We start from the raw sequence: 17,394 nt of genomic DNA on the forward strand, positions 1-17,394 counted from the left end.
GAAAATAATTTAGATGTTATTTGTTATGGGCAGTAAAAATGTTGCACTGATTCCACTATTGGGAAAGTTATACTTAGGAAATAATTCAAGAAAAGAAAAAGCTAAGAATTATTCAGTTAGGGATTATTCAGTTAGGGAAAAATCTAAATGTCCATTCGTTGGTGAATTGTTAAGCAAATTATTTAGCAGTTAAGGGCAGCTAATATATATATAAACCAAAGCAACATGGAAAATTGATTATTAGTGAAAAAAGCAGAACAGAATATTGCCTATTATAATTATAATAAGTTAGTAATTGGTTAATATTTAGATAAAGACTGAAAAGAAAAGCAGAACATTTTAAATAATGTCTTAAGGTGGGAGGAATCAGACATTTTTTCTTTTAAGGTTTTCCTTTATATATGAATCATTTAATTTTTAAAAAGAGAAAATATCTTTGGTATTTAAAAAAAAAGGCTAAGGCGTTTACTTGGAAATATGGGGTTTTGTAGGAAATACTGAAATAAAACTTCCTTCTTAAATCCTCCATCCGTCTAGCCCCATAGTCCATTAAAAAAATTGGTCAAAGGTAAGTTCATCGAGAAGGAAAGTCCTCTTGTAGGTTGATTTCTGTATCATTCCTAACAAGAGAATGTGGAAAATTATTGTCCAAAAGGGGACAGACTAGGAAGTGGGTATAATTTGCCTATTCACCCAAAATAATTGTAGAGGCTAATCTTTGGTTAAACATACAACCTAATGTTAGAGTAGCATATCATCTCTGTGTGTTACAGAATGATACACAATTATATAGACTTGTGCTTAAGATATAACACTAGTTATATATGTAATGGTATGGTAATAAAAACCTTCTCAAACATTTGGTGCTTCGCCATGTGAATAAGAGCTTGTTGGAAACTTAAAGATCCTTTCTGTAACCAGGAGCAATTTTTCATAGGGTATCCAAAATATAAAATATTAATTTCCATATTCTATACCAGTTATCATGAGTACCTACATATGTAGTAATCTTGCATAAGTTCATTATAGAATATGATTCTGATTATTAAATGTAATAATTAAAGTGTTTTGTATTGCTCTTTAACTGAAATTTTTATTCCAGGGCCCTCTTCTTAATGTCAAAAAGTAATTTTCAGCCTCCGAAACTAAAGGACAAAACAAAATGGTGAGTTATAGAATATATATAGATTTATAGCATTTTATGGCTGAAAGGGACAAAGGTTCAATTCCCTTATTTTATTTTATTTTATTTATTTATTTTTGCGGTACGCGGGCCTCCCACTGTTGCGGCCCCTCCCGCTGCGGAGCACAGGCTCTGGACGCACAGGCTCAGCAGCCATGGCTCACGGGCCCAGCCCCTCCGCAGCATGTGGGATCTTCCCAGACCAGGGCATGAAGCCTTGTCCCCTGCATTGGCAGGCGGACTCTCAACCACTGCACCACCAGGGAAGCCCTCCCTTATTTTAAAAGTGGTGAAACTGAAACCCAGAGGCATTAAACAGTTTCCCTGAAGTTACATATCTAATTTACTTGCAGAGCTATTGCAAGGATCTAGGTTTATTTTCTGGTCAGTGTTCCTTTATAATGTACTTCTCTCATAAAACTCTGAGCATTTTATTAGTTTTTGGCAGCTTGAATAGGAGGTGTGGTGAGGAAGTGATTTGAAATGAATATATTAAGATTTTGGAGATTCATATTTTGCCCTGTATTCCTTTACTCCCATTAATTACATGTTGACTTCCATGAGAAGTAATAGAAGGTTTCCCAGATACAGTGACATTTAAGATCAATCCCTACTGGCTTTTCTCTACTTCTTTCCCTAACATTCAAAAGGTTATTACTTATTTGCATCCTAATCTTTTGTTTCTCGTACAAAGTAAAGCAGTTTGCCTATTATAGTCCGTAAAAGACGTCTTCAATTAAATGGGAAAAACTGAAAATTGTTTTTCTGGTAATGTCTTTCCATACATTTAATAAAAGAAACTGTGGAAATAAAAGTTTCCAAATTCTTAAATTCAGTAATTCTTCATCTAGATTACATGGATCTCTTGGGAGATCTTGGGAAATACATGAGCCCCCAGAATTCTTTATGTGTATTCATTTTTTCTGGGGAGACAGTCCATATCTTATTACCGATTCTAAGAGGCCTGTCCCCAGTACAAGTTCTAAACCACTTTTTTATGATTATTAGCCTGTCTGTATGTACATAGTATTATTTAGGAGCCAGGCCATTCTGGGGATAATGCCAGGAATGAAAGGCAGATCACACTGTAGAAGTAAAGGAGTTTATATTCTTCTGCTAGCTGTATTCCTTTGTATTGACGTGGGTTTCTTCCTATTCGTTATTAGCCTAAGTTCCTAAACAACTGGAACTGGAGGACTTTGTGGCAGGAATGACTGAATATTCATTCAGGAATGAATGACTGTTAGCTAAAACAGCTGCGTTCGTAGTCAGGTTCCAGAACAGTCATTACCATTGGAGTACCTTTGCCAATCTCAGGTGCCTTCTCACTCCGTGATATGTGTGCCACAAGCTACCAAACGTGATGTAGTGATTTGATTTCTCTGAAGAGAACTGCTGTGTCGTTGCTGTCATTGGTAATGATTAAGGTTATTCTCTTTGGTTCTTGCCCAGTCCCTCCTCCAGTGGAATCTCAGCAGTACCTCTCTTTGCCTTTAGTTCATAATCAAAATATGATTTCCTTAATTAATTAATTAATTTTTTGGCCGCTCAGCTTGCGGGATCTTTGTTTCCCGACCAGGGATCAAACCCAGGCCCACGGCAGTGAAAGTGCCAAGTCCTAACCACTGGACCGCCAGGGAATTCCCAGATTCCTTTAATTTGTATCTTCTTCCTTTCCCCATTTCATCAATACAGGTAGCAGGAAAACTCATCTGTTTACAAAGATCGCTCCCTCTTCTTTGACCATGTTCCTGAGAAATTCAGTGACTTTTTAAGGGTTTAAACAGTCTCTCACATTACTCACCCTACCTCATGCCACCCAACAATTTGGATATAACAAAACATTTACATACTGTATAAATTAGGCAATGAGAAAAGGTCATTTTGACTCCTAAGTCGTACCTAGAACACAAGGTTATAAACCTTAGAGATGACACACCTACCCATTTCTAGTTTTTAGTGTATGTTTTAGAGATTATATATCAGTGTTCTGTTAACTTATTGCATTTTACTTAAGAGATGAAGCTGGTATATTCTCCAAGGAATATACTGTGCTTTGGGTTTAGTTTTTTGGCTTATATAGAGCTAAGAGGCCAAAGGAAAAAAATCATGTGTTTCAGTCTTTCTAACTGCTTGTAAGTTAATTTTATTTAGTAACACCAAAGAACTAATATTAGTGAAATATTTTTGTACATGTCTCTTTTTATTTGAAGGTCATCAACATTCCATAATTTTGTCAAAATAGCACTAACCAAAAACCCCAAAAAAAGACCAACCGCTGAAAGACTTCTGACTGTAAGTCATTGAATTTATAGGAGTATTTTCTGTAGTCATGCAGTAATTAGACATATCACTGGAACAATAGTATTTAGATTTTTAATATAAAAATGTTAGTGATCTCTTACAGCAGGGGTCAGCAAACATTCTGTAATGAGCCAAATAGTATATATTTTAGGCTTTGTGGGCTATACAGTCTCTGCTGCATCTCCTCAGTTTGCCGTGGTAGCACAAAAGCATCCATAGACAGTATACATGAAAGGTATGGCTTTAACACCCAATAAAACTTTATTTACAGAAGGAGGCAGTGCACCAAATTTTGCCCATGGACGGTAGTTTGCCAACCCCTGCCTTGGAGAAAACTCTTAAAAATGTTGCTTTCATCTAAAATTAATTGCTTTAACCACATAGCACGGGGAGATCAGCTCGGTGCTTTGTGTCCACGTAGAGGGGTGGGATAGGGAGGGTGGGAGGGAGATGCAAGAGGGAGGAGATATGGGAATATATGTATATGTATAGCAGAATCACTTTGTTGTACAGCAGAATCTAACACACCATTGTAAAACAATTTACTCTAATAAAGATGTTTAAAAAATAAATACATAAAATTAATTGCTTTTCTTGGCTTCTTATGTAAATTTATAGAATGCCCTTATGTGGGCATGTCTTTATAAAATACTTTTATATTAGAAAAAGTTGATGATTATAACAATCTAAGAAAACTTTATTTAAATATTATAAAATTTAATTATGTATCTTACTACATTAACATAATTTTATTGAATTAAATATATGCAAATATAGATGCTTTTTTCTTATTGTGATATGGACTGTACCTCAGTATTCATTTGCATATTATTATAATGACATGCATTAAAAATGTCATTGTTATAGCCAAGGTTGTAATTTGACAACCTAACATGGATTGGTTAACTTTAAATAGAGAAATTATTCATGTTATAAATTTACCTCACAATGGTTCTTTAGCTTTATAATATATAATTATGAATTCTCTGATTAATATTTTTACTAATACATTCTCTAGTTTATTTGCATTAGTAGGCTTCCATATGCTTGTCTCTGATAGTTACTGAATGGAAAAGAACAAATAGCAATTTCTATGAGCCATAGATATAAAAGCATACTCATGAAGTTTTGTTTTGTTTTGTTTTTACTTAGCATACATTTGTAGGACAGCCAGGTCTCTCTAGGGCCCTAGCAGTTGAACTGTTGGACAAAGTGAATAATCCAGACAACCATGCACATTACACCGAAGGAGATGATGATGACTTTGAGGTAAGGAATGCTTGCAGTCTAATATTTGAAAACACATGTTTAATGTAGCCTTAGACTTTGTTTTTTAATTCACTCTTTTAAGTTAGTTGAAATAGATTTAGTAACAAAGATTAATTAGCAGTGTAAACTACACTTGTCCTGCTCATAATTACCAATTGATACTTTTCTTAATCCTAGTTTTGGGAAGGAACTAGGATTACTGTTCTTCTTAGCATTATAACATTTTGTTTTCTTAGTTGGTTTGCTTAAAGTTATTAAGAGGTATCTACAATTAGAATCACATCTGTGCCTTTTTCCTCCCAAAATCCACAAGTGTTTCCTCCCTAGACCTCAGCTTCTGTAGTGAGAGTTTGATCTTTTCCAAGACAATACAGGTTTTAGGAGCATTGCTTTGCACTAGGAGAACACAAGTTTAGCCAGAGCACATGTACATATTATTTTTCACAAAAGAGACTCCTTAGAAATCCATGTGGTCATTTTTTTTTAGTTTCTCTGTTACACAGATCATTAACAGAATACAAATCATTTTTTAAATTAAGCTGAGGTTCCCATAGAAAAAGCTATATTTTCTAATACTTATTCAAAACTATTATTTCTTATGTAATTACATATAGAGCTATTCATAACTATGCTTGTCTTCTCTGAAAATATGTAGAATTATTTTGAATATATTTAACAACACGACTTGTAAATCAGGAATGAGGGACTTCCTGCCCATTTTTGGATACCTGTTTATGCCTCTCTATATATAGCATAAATGTATTTTTTCACTGGTATCTCTTTCTCTCTTTTATGATTCCTTTTTATTTCTGTCTCTTCATTTCTCTTTATGCCTTTATATCCCTTTATACCTCTGTCTTCTTCTGGTAAGACTATAGGACTAAACTTTATGTGTTATTATTTATTGAAGGAAATTTTCTACTTCAGGTACTTAAGTTTCAAATTATATCGTATAAGTATCATGATAACTATTAACATTCATTGGGTAGTCTTCATGTACCAAGTGTTAGGCTAAATAATTTCCATGTTAACTCATCTAATACTCAAAATGGTCCTTGGCAATATGTACTATTACTATCCCCATTTTACAAATAAGAAATGAAGGAGAAAGAATAGAAGTAATTTCATTTGCCCGAGATCATATGCCTAGCAACTAGTGGAACCAGGATTTGGATCCAGGCAAACTGACTTTAGAACCTACTCTTAGTTAATATACCATCATTTCTATATATATACTTAATAGAAATTGTCATTAAACAGTCTTTACAAACTAATCATTGTCTAGTATATAACATAGTCTTGTCATGTCGTAAGGTACCCAGTGAATATTTTATTGAATGTTAAGTGAACTTTAATTGAAAATATTAAATAAACCAGCCATACATAGATTTCTTTTTACTTAAACCATCATTTGCAGACTTGTAATAATAAGATTTTAATCTCTTAAAAACTCAAAATTGTTCAAATTGTTTTAGTTTAAATGAAGCATTAGATATTACTTGATTCCTCAATTAGTGTTTCACTGGTCATGTAAATAACCAAACTCCTCTTTCATTCCCCACACAATTTTGCCAGGCTTCCTAAATCCACTCTTACATTTGGAATTCTCTATTTCTGTTTAATGATATCACCATAATTTTTAGTCCTTGAAATGCAAAACCTTGTTCCAGGCAGTTGGAGACACAATAATGGGTGAGATTGACATGATCCCAATCTTCAAAGAACTTACAGAATGGTCTCAAAGGAAACTTAGAAATACCAACAAATAATTTACAAGTGTGATAACTGTTACAAAAAGGGAAAGACAGGGTGCTATGCAGGCATATTTTAGGGACAGGAAAGGACTCACTGTAGAAACAATAAGTAAGATGAAAGCCTGAAGGATAAATAGTAATTAAAAGAAAAGACCAGTCAGAAGTGTTCTGAGCAAAAGGAAGAATAGCATGTTTGAAAGCCCTAGTGATAAGAGAGAGTGTGGTATACTTGAGGAATTAAAGAAAAGTAAGTCTGTTAGAGCAGAAAACAAGGAAGGAATTTGGTGGGAGATTAGGTCACAAAGCTAGACATTTCAAATGAAAAAAAATGGGGGCTTTAAGGGCAGTAGAAACCATTAAAGGGTAAGGGAGTGATGTAATCAGATGTGCATTTTTTTTCTTTAAAGATCTCTGACTTCAGAGTGGTGTTTTCATTCCTAAAGTCCTCTTAAGAGACTGTTGAAGTTATCCAGGATATAGATACTGATGTTTTGTAATAGGATGGTAGGGAAAAGATGGAAAAAGTGAACTAATTAAAGAATTATATGAGAGAGTTGGTGATTGGATGTAGAAATGAGGGAGGGGCATGATAAAAGGGTTGCTCCCAGATTTTGACTTGAACAGCTGGGTGGATATAAAAGTGCCACTTGTTGAGATAGAAATACTAAAGATCAGATTTGGGAAGAAAGGTGAGTTCAGTTTTGTATATGGTGATTTTAATGTTGCACCAGATTTCCAAATGGAGAAGTCTTATTAGGAGTTAGATATGTGGTTATAGCTTGGGGAGAAAAGTTTGGACTAGAGATATAAATTTGAGAGTTATTAGATATAATGGTTGTAGTTGATACCTTAAAGAGTAAATGTGATCATCCAAGGGAAGCATGTAGAATGAGAAGAAGGCCTAGGACAGCTTTTGGGGGAAATTCCTCCCCAAAATTAAAAAATCTGGTACCCAAAGAGGAATGGCAAAGGATTAATAAAGAACATTAAAAGACAGTAGGAAAGTTTCAACAAGAATACTGCCTAGAAGTTACATTAAAGAAATCTTTGGATTTAGGTGTTGGTGTTTGATTACTTTAAAGGGATAATTTAGGGACTTCCCTGGTGGTCCAGTGATTAAGAATCCACCTTCCAATGTGGGAGACATGGGTTCCATCCCTGGTCGGGGAACTAAGATCCCACATGCTGCAAGGCAACTAAGCCCGCATGCCACAACTGCTGAACCTGTGCACTTTAGAGTCCGTGTGTCACAATTAGAGAACCTATGTGCTCTAGAGCCTGGGCGCCACAACTAGGTAGAAGCCTGAGTGCTGCAACGAAAGAATGCATGTGCTGCAATGAAGATCCGGCATGCCGCAGCTAAGACCCAATGCAGTCAAATAAATAATTATTTTTAGAAAAGGATAATATAAAAATACTAGAGGTAAAGCTAGGCTGGAGTGGTTTGAAAAATAAATTTATTTATGAAATTCAGTTGTGAAAGAGGGGGATAAGATAGAGCAGTAGTTGGAGGAAAATGAGTTGACAGTGGATTTGTCTGTCTTCTGTCTCTCTATTTTTTGGCTATTGATTGATTTTCTTTTTTTATATGGGGCAAAAAAGTTTAAACAGGATGCTTATGAAAAGGATCCAATAGTTAGAGATAGAAGAGTCAAGAAGCAAGGTGAATAGGCAAAGTCCTTGAAAAGAAAGGAGAAGGTGAGATCTAGATTATAATGAGGGATTTGATCTTAAACACTTCTTGAAAGGCTTTCTTGGGAAATGTGGCATAGATGGTGCCTTGAAGACCTTGAGCTCACCTCCTCCAGTGGCCACACCAAATTTCAACTATCTATGAGAATGACCTGAAGACTAGCATAAAAGACTTTCCACAACTGAAGACATAAATAAGGAACCACAATGAGATGGGTAGGAGAGGTGGAGACATGGTATAGTCAAGACCCACCTCCCTGGGTAGGTGACCCACAAACAGGAGGATAATTACAATTGCAGATGTTCTGCCCAAGGAGCGAAGCATCTGAGCCCTGTGTTGGGCTCCCCAGCTGAAGGGTCCTGCACTGGGAAGATGGGGCCCCAAAACATCTGTCTTTGAAGGCCATCCTGGGCTTGCATACAAGAGAGCCAGAGGGCTGTAGGAAACAGAGGCTCTGCTCTTATGAGGCGTGTGCAAAATCTCACATAGTCCAAATCCTAGCACAGGGCCAGTAATTTGAAAGGAACCCACCTGCTGATCTTGCAGAACCTCTTGGAGTGGCAGGAGACAACTGGTAGTCCCCCTAAAGATATAGATGGCGACAGCTGTATTTGAGAGTTTCTTCTACCACTAGGACATCAATGCTGACAACCACCATTTTGGAGTCCTCCCACTACCCTATTAGTGCTGGGGGCTTATCTGCCCACCAGTGTGCTGGCACCAACCCTGAGCTTCCCTGATCCCCATAGCTAGCTGCCTTTGAACCTGGCCCTGCCCACCAGGAGACCAGCACCAGCCCTGGGACCCTGCACCAGTAAGGTCCTAGCAACCAACTGGGCCAGAGGCCATGCCTACCCACCAGCACACCCACAGTGGTCAGCCTTGCCACAACAGAAGGACCCACACAGCCCACATAGGGGGCATCCCTAGAGCATATAGCTCTGCTGCCCAGAGGGGTGTGCTGTTGGATCCCATAGGATGTCTCTTACATAAGGCCGCTCCTCCCAAATTCAGGAAACATAGCTGATCTACCTAATACTTACAAATAAACACAGAGAACTAGGCAAACAGAGGCAGAGGACTATGTTACACAGTCTACTGATAAAGAGTTTAAGGTAATAATCGTAAAGATTCTCAATGAATGCAGGAGAGGGATGGAAGAACACAGTAAGAATTTTAATAAAGAGTTAGAAAATATAAAGGAGAACCAAACAGAGCTGAAGAATACAATAACTGAAATTAAAAACACACTAGAAAGAAATAATAATAGATTTGGTTATATAGAGGAACAGATCAGTGAACTGGAAGACGGAGTAGTGGAAATCACCTAAGCTGAAGAGGAAAAAGAGAAAAGAATTTTTTAAAAGGGTGGTTTAAGAGACCCCTGAGACAATATGGAGTGTACTAACATTCACATTCTAGGGATCCCGGAAGAAGAAAAGACGGAAAGGAGCAGAGAACTTATTTGAAGAAATAATAGCTGAAAACTTTCCTAACCTGGAAAAAGAAAGAGAAACCAAGGTTCATACCAAGACCTATTATAATAAAAATGTCAAAAATTGAAGATAGAGGGCTTCCCTTGTGGCGCAGTGGTTGAGAGTCTGCCTGCCGATGAAGGGGACACGGGTTCGTGCCCCGGTCTGGGAAGATCCCACATGCCGCGGAGTGGCTAGGCCCGTGAGCCATGGCCGCTGAGCCTGTGCGTCCGTAACCTGTGCTCCGCAACGAGAGAGGCCACAACAGTGAGAGGCCCACGTACCGCAAAAAAAAAAAAAAAAAAAAAAATTGAAGATAGAGAATCTTAAAAACAGCAAGAGAAAAGCAACTAGATATGTACAAGGGAACTTCCATAAGATTCTCAGCTGACTTTTCAGCAGAAACTCTGCAGGTCAGAAGGGAGTGACACATTAAATCCAAAGTGATAAAGGAAGAAACCTACAACAAAGAACACTCTGCTTGGCAAGGCTATCATTCAGTTTTGAAGGAGAGATAAAGAGTTTTACAGACAAGCAAAAACTAAGAGAGTTCAACACCACTAAACCAGCTTTCAAAAAATGTTAAAGGGACTTCTCTAAGTGAAAAAGAAAAGACTACTATTAGAAATACCAAAATTACAAATGGAAGAATCTCACTGGCAAAGGCAAACATATAGTAAAGGTAGTAGACCAGTCATTCATAAAGCTAGTATGAAAGTTAAAAAATAAAAGTAGTAAAATCATCTATATCCACAGTAAATAGTTAAGGTATTCACAAAACAAAAAAGATGTAAAACATGATGTCAATAAAGCATTAAACATGAGGCAGAGGTAGGGGGTAAAAATTCAGGGTTGTTAGAATGTGTTTGAACTTGAGAGATCATCAGGTTAAAATAATTTTGTGTGTGTGTGTGTTGTTGTTGTTGTTGTTGTTGTTATTATCTGTGAACCTCATGGTAACCCCAAACCAAAAACCTATAATAAATACACCCTAAAGAAAGAGAAAGGAATCCAAACATAACACTAGTAATTAAATCACAAGGTAAGAGAGCAAAAGAAGAAAGGAACAAAAAAGAACTACAAAAACAACCAGAAAACAGTTAACAAGATGGCAACACATACATACCTATCAATAATTACTTTAAGTGTAAATGGACTAAATGCTCCATTCAAAAGACATTGAGGGCTTCCCTGGTGCTGCAGTGGTTAAGAATCCGCCTGCCAATGCAGGGGACATGGGTTCGAGCCCTGGTTAAGGAAGATCCCACATGCCATGGAGCAACTAAGCCTGTGCACCACAGCTACTGAGCCTGTGCTCTAGAGCCTGCAAGCCACAACTACTGAGCACACGTGCCACAACTACTCAAGCCCACACACCTAGAGCCCGTGCTGTGCAACAAGAGAAGCCACTACAATGAGAAGCCTGCGCACTGCAACAAAGAGTAGCCCCCACTCGCCGCAACTAGAGAAAGCCCGCGTGCAGCCAAAAATAAAAAAAAATAAAAGTTTTTTAAAGAAATTTTTAAAAAAAAGACAGGTTGGATGAATGGACCCAAAAATGAGACCCCTATATATACTGCCTACAAGAGACTCACTTCAGATCTAAAGACACACACAGACTGAGTAACGGGATGGGAAAAGGTATTCCATACAAATGGAAATCTGTAAAAAGCTGTAGCAATGCTTATATTAGACAAAATAAACTTTAAAACAAAGACTGTAGCAAGAGCCAAAGAAGGACATTACACAGTGATCAAGAGATCAGTCCAAGAAGATGCAACAATTGTAAATATATATGCACCCAATAGGAACACCTCAATATATAAAGCAAATGTTAATAAATATAAAGGGAGAAATTGACAGTAACACAATAATAGTAGGGGAATTTAATACACCACTTACATCAATGGACAGAAGAGCCAGAAAGAAGGAAACACTGGCTTTAAATGACACATTAGATCAGATGAACTTAATAGATAAAATAGAACATTCTATCCAAAAGCAGCAAAGTATATATGCTTTCAACTGCTACCTTCTCCAGGATAGATCACATGGTAAGCTACAAAACAAGGCTCAATAAATTTAAGATTGAAATCATACCAAGCATATTTTCTCACCACAATAGTATGAAACCAGAAATCAACTACAAGAAACAAACTACAAAAAACACAAACATGTGGAGGCTAAATAATATGCTCTTAACTAACCAATGGGTCACTGAAGAAACCAAAGAGGAAATCAAAAAATAACTGGAGACAAATGAAAATAGAAACACAACCATCCATCCAAAATCTATGGCATTCAGCAAAAGCAGTCTAAAGGGGAAGTTTTTAGAGATAGATGTCTACCTCAGGAAACAAGAAAAATCTCAAACATCTGACCATACATCTAAAGGAACTAGAAAAAGAAGAACAAACAAAACCAAAAGTTAGTAGAGGGAAAGAAATAATAAAGATCAGAGCAGATACAACTGAAATAGAAACTTAAAAAAAATGGGAAAGAACAATGAAACTAAGAGTTGGTTCTTTGAAAAGATAAATTGATAAACCTTTAGCCAGACTCATCAAGAAGAAAAGAGAGAGGATCCAAATAAAATCATAAATGAAAAGAAGTTACTACTGACACAACAGATAATCTAGAGAATCATAAGAAAATAATACAAACAATTATACACCAATAAAATGGACAACTTAGAAGAAATGGATAAATTTCTAGAGACGTACAAACTCCCAAGACTGAATCAGGAAGAAATAGAAAATAAGAAGAGATGGATTACCATTAAGGAAATAGGATCAGTAATACAATAAACTTCCAAAAGTCCAGTACCAGTTTCACAGGTGAATTCTACCCAACTTTTAGAGAAGAGTTAATAGCTATCCTTCTCAAACTATTCCAAAAAATTGCAGAGGAAGGAATGCTTGTGAATTATTTCTACAAGGTCAGCATTACCCTGATACTAGAATCAGACAAGAACACCACAAAAAAAAAAGAAGAAGAGAAAGTTACAGGCCAATATCACTGATGAACATAGATGTAAAAATCCTCAACAAAATATGAGCAAATCGAATTCAACAATACGTTAAAAGAATGATACAATACAATGTACAATAATACAGTACAATACTATGATCAAGTGGGATTTATCCCAGAGATACAAGAATGGTTCAGTATCCACAAGTAAATCCATGTGAGACACCACATTAACAAATTGAAGAACAAAAATCATGATCATCTCAGTAGATGGCAGAAAAAAGTTTTGACAAAGTTCAACATCCATTTATGTTAAAAACTCTCATCAAAGTGTGTATAAAGGGAGCATACCCAACATAATAAAGGTGCTATATGACAAAACTACAGCCAACATCATGCTCAACAGTGGAAAGCTAAAAGTATCTCCTCTAAGATCAAAAACAAGGCAAGGTTGCTCACTCTTGCCACTTTTATTCAGTATAGTATTGGAAGTCCTAGCCATAGCAGTTAGACAAGAAACATAAGTAAAAGGAGTCCAAATTGGAAAAGAAGAAGTAAAACTGTCACTGTTTGCATATAATGTGATAGTACGTATAGAAAATCCTAAAGATGCAGTAAAAAAGAAAAACAACAACTGTTAGAACTAATAAATGAATTCAGTAAAGTTGCAGGATACAAAATTAATATACAGAAATCTGTTGCATTTCTATACACTAAAAATGAGCTATCAGGGAAATTAAGAAAACAGTCCCATTTACAATTGCATCAGAAAGAATAGGGACTTACCTGGCAGTCCAGTGGTTAAGGCTCTGTGCTCCCAATGGAGGGGGCATGGGTTTGACCCCTGGTCGGGGAACTGAGATCCCACATGCCACATGGCACAGCCAAAAAAAAAAAAAAAAAGGAAAAATATACTGTGCTCATGGATTGGAAGAATTAATATTGTTAAAATGAGCATATTGCCCAAGGCAGTCTGCAGATTCAGTGCAATCCCTATCAGAATACCAATGGCATTCTTCACAGAACTGGAACAAACAATTCTACAATTTGTATGGAAACACAAAAGACCCCAAATAGCCAAAGCAACTTGAAGAAGAAAAATGGAGCTGGAGGAAGCAGACTCCCTGATTTCAAACTGTACCACAAAGCTACAGTAATCAAAATAGTGTGGTACTGGCACTACCACAGACACATAGATCAATGAAACAAAATAGAGAGCCCAGAAATAAACCCACATTTATATGGGCAATTAATCTATGACAAAGGAGGCAAGAATATACAGTGGTATACTCCCAATAAATAGTATTGGGAAAACTGGACAGCTACATGCAAAAGTATCAAGCCGGACTACTTTTTCATATCATATACAAAAAATAACTCAAAATGGATTAAACACTTAAACGTAAGACCTGAAACCATAAAACTCCTAGAAAAAGAACATATGTACTATGGCCTTTGACATCAGTCTTAGCAATATTTTTTTGTATATGTCTCCTCAGGCAAGGGAAACAAAAGCAAAAATAAACAAATGGGATACATCAAACTAAAAAGTTTTTTGCACAGCAAAGAAAACTCAACAAAACGAAAATGTCACCTACTGAATGGGAGAAGATATTTGCAAATGATATATCCTGATAAGGGGTTAATATCCAAAATATACCAAGAACTCATACAACTGAATATCAAAGGAAAAACAACCTAAATAAAAAATGGGCAGAGGACATGAATAGACATTTTTTCCAAAGAAGACACACAGATGGCCAGTAGACACATGAAAAATGCTCAACATCACTAATCACAAGGGAAATGCAAATCAAAACCGCAGTGAGCTATCACCTCACACTTGTCAGAATGGCTAGCATTAAGAAGACTGCAAATAACAAGTGTTGACACTGGTGTGGAAAAAAAGGGAATTCTTGTGTTATTGCTGGTGGGATTGTAAATTGGTGCACCCACTATGGAAAACAGTATGGAGGTTCCTCAAAAAATTAAAAACAGAACTGCCATATTATCTAGCAATTTCATTTCTAGGTATTTACCTGGAGAAAACAAAAACACTAATTTGAAAAGATACATGTACCAACATTACTCACAGTAGCCAACATATGGAAGCAACTTAATGGATAAAGAGGATATGGTGTATATATATACAGTGGAATATCACTTAGCCATTAAAAATGAAATCTCATTTTTGACAACAGGGATGGATCTAGAAGCTATTATGCTAATTAAATAAGTCAGACAAAGACAGATACCACATGATCTCATTTATATGTGGAATCTAAAGAATCTAAAAAGCAAAACAAAATAAAATGAAAATAGACTCAGATACAGAGAAGAAACAGGTGTTTGCCAGAAGGGAGGCTTGTGGGTGTGGGCAAAATAGGTGAAGGGTATTAAGAGGTACAGACCTCCAGTAATACAATAATTAAGTCACAGGGTTATTATACACAGCATAAGGAATATGGTCAGTAATATTAATTTTGTATGGGGACAGATGGTTACTACACTTATAGTGGTGATCACCTCTTAAGGTATACAAACGTCAAATAATTCTGTAGTACATCAGAAGCTAAAATAATATTGTGCGTTAAATATATTTCAGAGTAACAATAAAAGAAAAATACTTCTTTCTTTGCATTAAAGAGGAAGATAGTTTGAGAGTGTAGCTAGAAGTTATCTTCTATTTGATTTCTGTTTTCTTTGTGAGCTAGGTGGCAATGTCATCTCCTGAAAGTGTGGAGGAGGTGGGTTTGAAAAGTGTGGTGAAGCTATGAAATAGTAATTGAGGAGAATGGATGGGTTAAATGACTAGAGAAGTGTTTGTGGGCAAACTTGAAGGCTCAGATGAGATTAATTTTCAATGTGTAATTTTCCTCCAGCAGTGATTGGTACTTCAGATATTAACCAAAGGTAGTTAGTTTAAGTCTTCCAGGGTTGTCATTTTGGTATACCATTGTACAGAAGGATGGCAGGGGTTGGGGAGGGGAGGCAAATCAAATTTAGGATATATGCAAGGGATTGCTTGAAATTATGGGCCACCAACTCTAAACTGGATAGGAAAAAAAGTGAAGATCAGAGAAATGCATGTGGAGAGTGAGAAAGTAATTGATGGATGGACTTGAGATTTCAGTGTGAGCATTTAAAACTTATTGGAGTAAATGAGAGAGTAAGTTCAAAGGATGAGAAGTTTGGAGTATTATGTGAATTCATATATCAGAGCGGATGACAGAGTCCAGGATATGATTTTAGTAGTGTAGAGTGCATTGAAGTATGGTAGAAGGTCTTCAGAGATAAGGTCAGAAAACTTAAATCCAGAGCAATGGTCTTTTGAAGTCCTTTGGTATGATGGTGGGTCTTAAAGTAGAGAAAAAGACATCTGAGCCCCTGTCCGAGTCATCAGTGAATGAGAATGAGTCATCAGAAATTTGGTAGATAGGGGTTGAGCTGAAGGCATTGTTTCAAAAGATCAGGAGCTTATACAAAAGGGTGGAAGTGGTAAGCTTTCTCCCTTAGTTTACTACAATACTCTTACTCAGTCTCCCTCCATATAGTATTTCTTCTCTCCATACCCTCTTACATACTTAATCAGGTTACTCTTAAAGCTGACTCTTGTGACGGCACTCCCTTTCTGTAGAATCTCCAATAAATTCTTTTGCCAAGACATTCAGAGCCTTTCATGATGTGGCTCATCCTCAAGTCTGTCTTTCCAGCTTTGTCATCTCTTCACTTAATGTTCACTGTAGTCAAATAATAACCAACTCCAATTCCCCTAAACACTCCACAATTTCCTTTTTTTCTTGTATCACTTTGTTCATATTCTTTGTGCTGTCTGAAATGCTTTTCCCACCTTGCTGCACATTCAATGCCTACTTGTCCTTCTAGGCCTCACATAAGATTACAGCTTTGTCATGAAGAATTTCTTTACCCTTTCAGGTGAAAGTCATTTCTTCTTCCCCTGGGCATTAATAGTAATCTTAATGAATGCCACTTATCATTTTCTAATCTTATAAGTGTTTGTGTGTCTTATCTTCTTAGAGTATAAGCTCTTTTGAAGGTAACATTTCCATCTGATTTGCTTTGCATCTCTTCAGTATTTTATACAGTATAAACATGGACTAAATGAATACACTTTTAAAGTATCTTAGTGTTCATTTTTAAAAATATTTATCCTACAATTTATTAGTAAGTAGTCATGCTTGTCAATAAATAATAATTTAATTAAAAAGAGAAAGTTTGACCTTCTAACTTTGTCACTGAATTTTTTTAAAGTATATGTATTATGTTTATATTCACAGCCCCATGCAATCATTCGTCATACCATTAGATCTACGAACAGGAATGCCAGAGCTGAACGGACAGCTTCAGAAATAAATTGTATGTGTTTGGTATACATTTTCAATTGGTGGTTTTGGAGGGTTGAGCTGGGTGTTCTTATGGAATTTTTTGGAATAATAAAGTCTCACTAACTGTGGCTACATACTTTAACATAACAGGATACCTCTAAAATAAAGGCTGCTTTTCTGGCTTGTAATGGAATTCTCTTGGTTTTATAATTAAATAGTTTTGATTTTCTAATTATAAAGTCAATATATGTCTATTGCAGAAAATTTGCAAGAGGAAAAAAGTAGAAAATTAACATTGCCCATAATCATATCACCCAACACCAGCCCACAGATAATATTTTGCTGAATTTCCTTCATGTTTTTTCACGTATAGTTTTACATGACTGAATTTATACTATAC

The 17,394-nt window shown here is 36.2% G+C and overlaps 1 protein-coding gene across 3 annotated transcripts in view; it reads left to right on the forward strand.

Annotated features, from left to right (window-relative positions):
- The window catches only part of MAP4K5 (mitogen-activated protein kinase kinase kinase kinase 5), a 138,045-nt gene that overhangs the window by 71,050 nt on the left and 49,601 nt on the right, over positions 1 to 17,394 (forward strand). For all 3 annotated transcript variants that reach the window (XM_060004580.1, XM_060004579.1, XM_060004581.1), the window contains exons 11-14: positions 1,103 to 1,165; positions 3,397 to 3,478; positions 4,640 to 4,756; positions 16,947 to 17,025. In XM_060004580.1, the coding sequence (XP_059860563.1) occupies positions 1,103 to 1,165; positions 3,397 to 3,478; positions 4,640 to 4,756; positions 16,947 to 17,025 (341 nt within the window). The remainder of the gene's footprint in view (positions 1 to 1,102; positions 1,166 to 3,396; positions 3,479 to 4,639; positions 4,757 to 16,946; positions 17,026 to 17,394) is intronic.

The sequence above is a fragment of the Delphinus delphis genome, chromosome 2 (assembly GCF_949987515.2).
Source record: "Delphinus delphis chromosome 2, mDelDel1.2, whole genome shotgun sequence".
NCBI classification, from domain to species: Eukaryota; Metazoa; Chordata; class Mammalia; order Artiodactyla; family Delphinidae; genus Delphinus; species Delphinus delphis.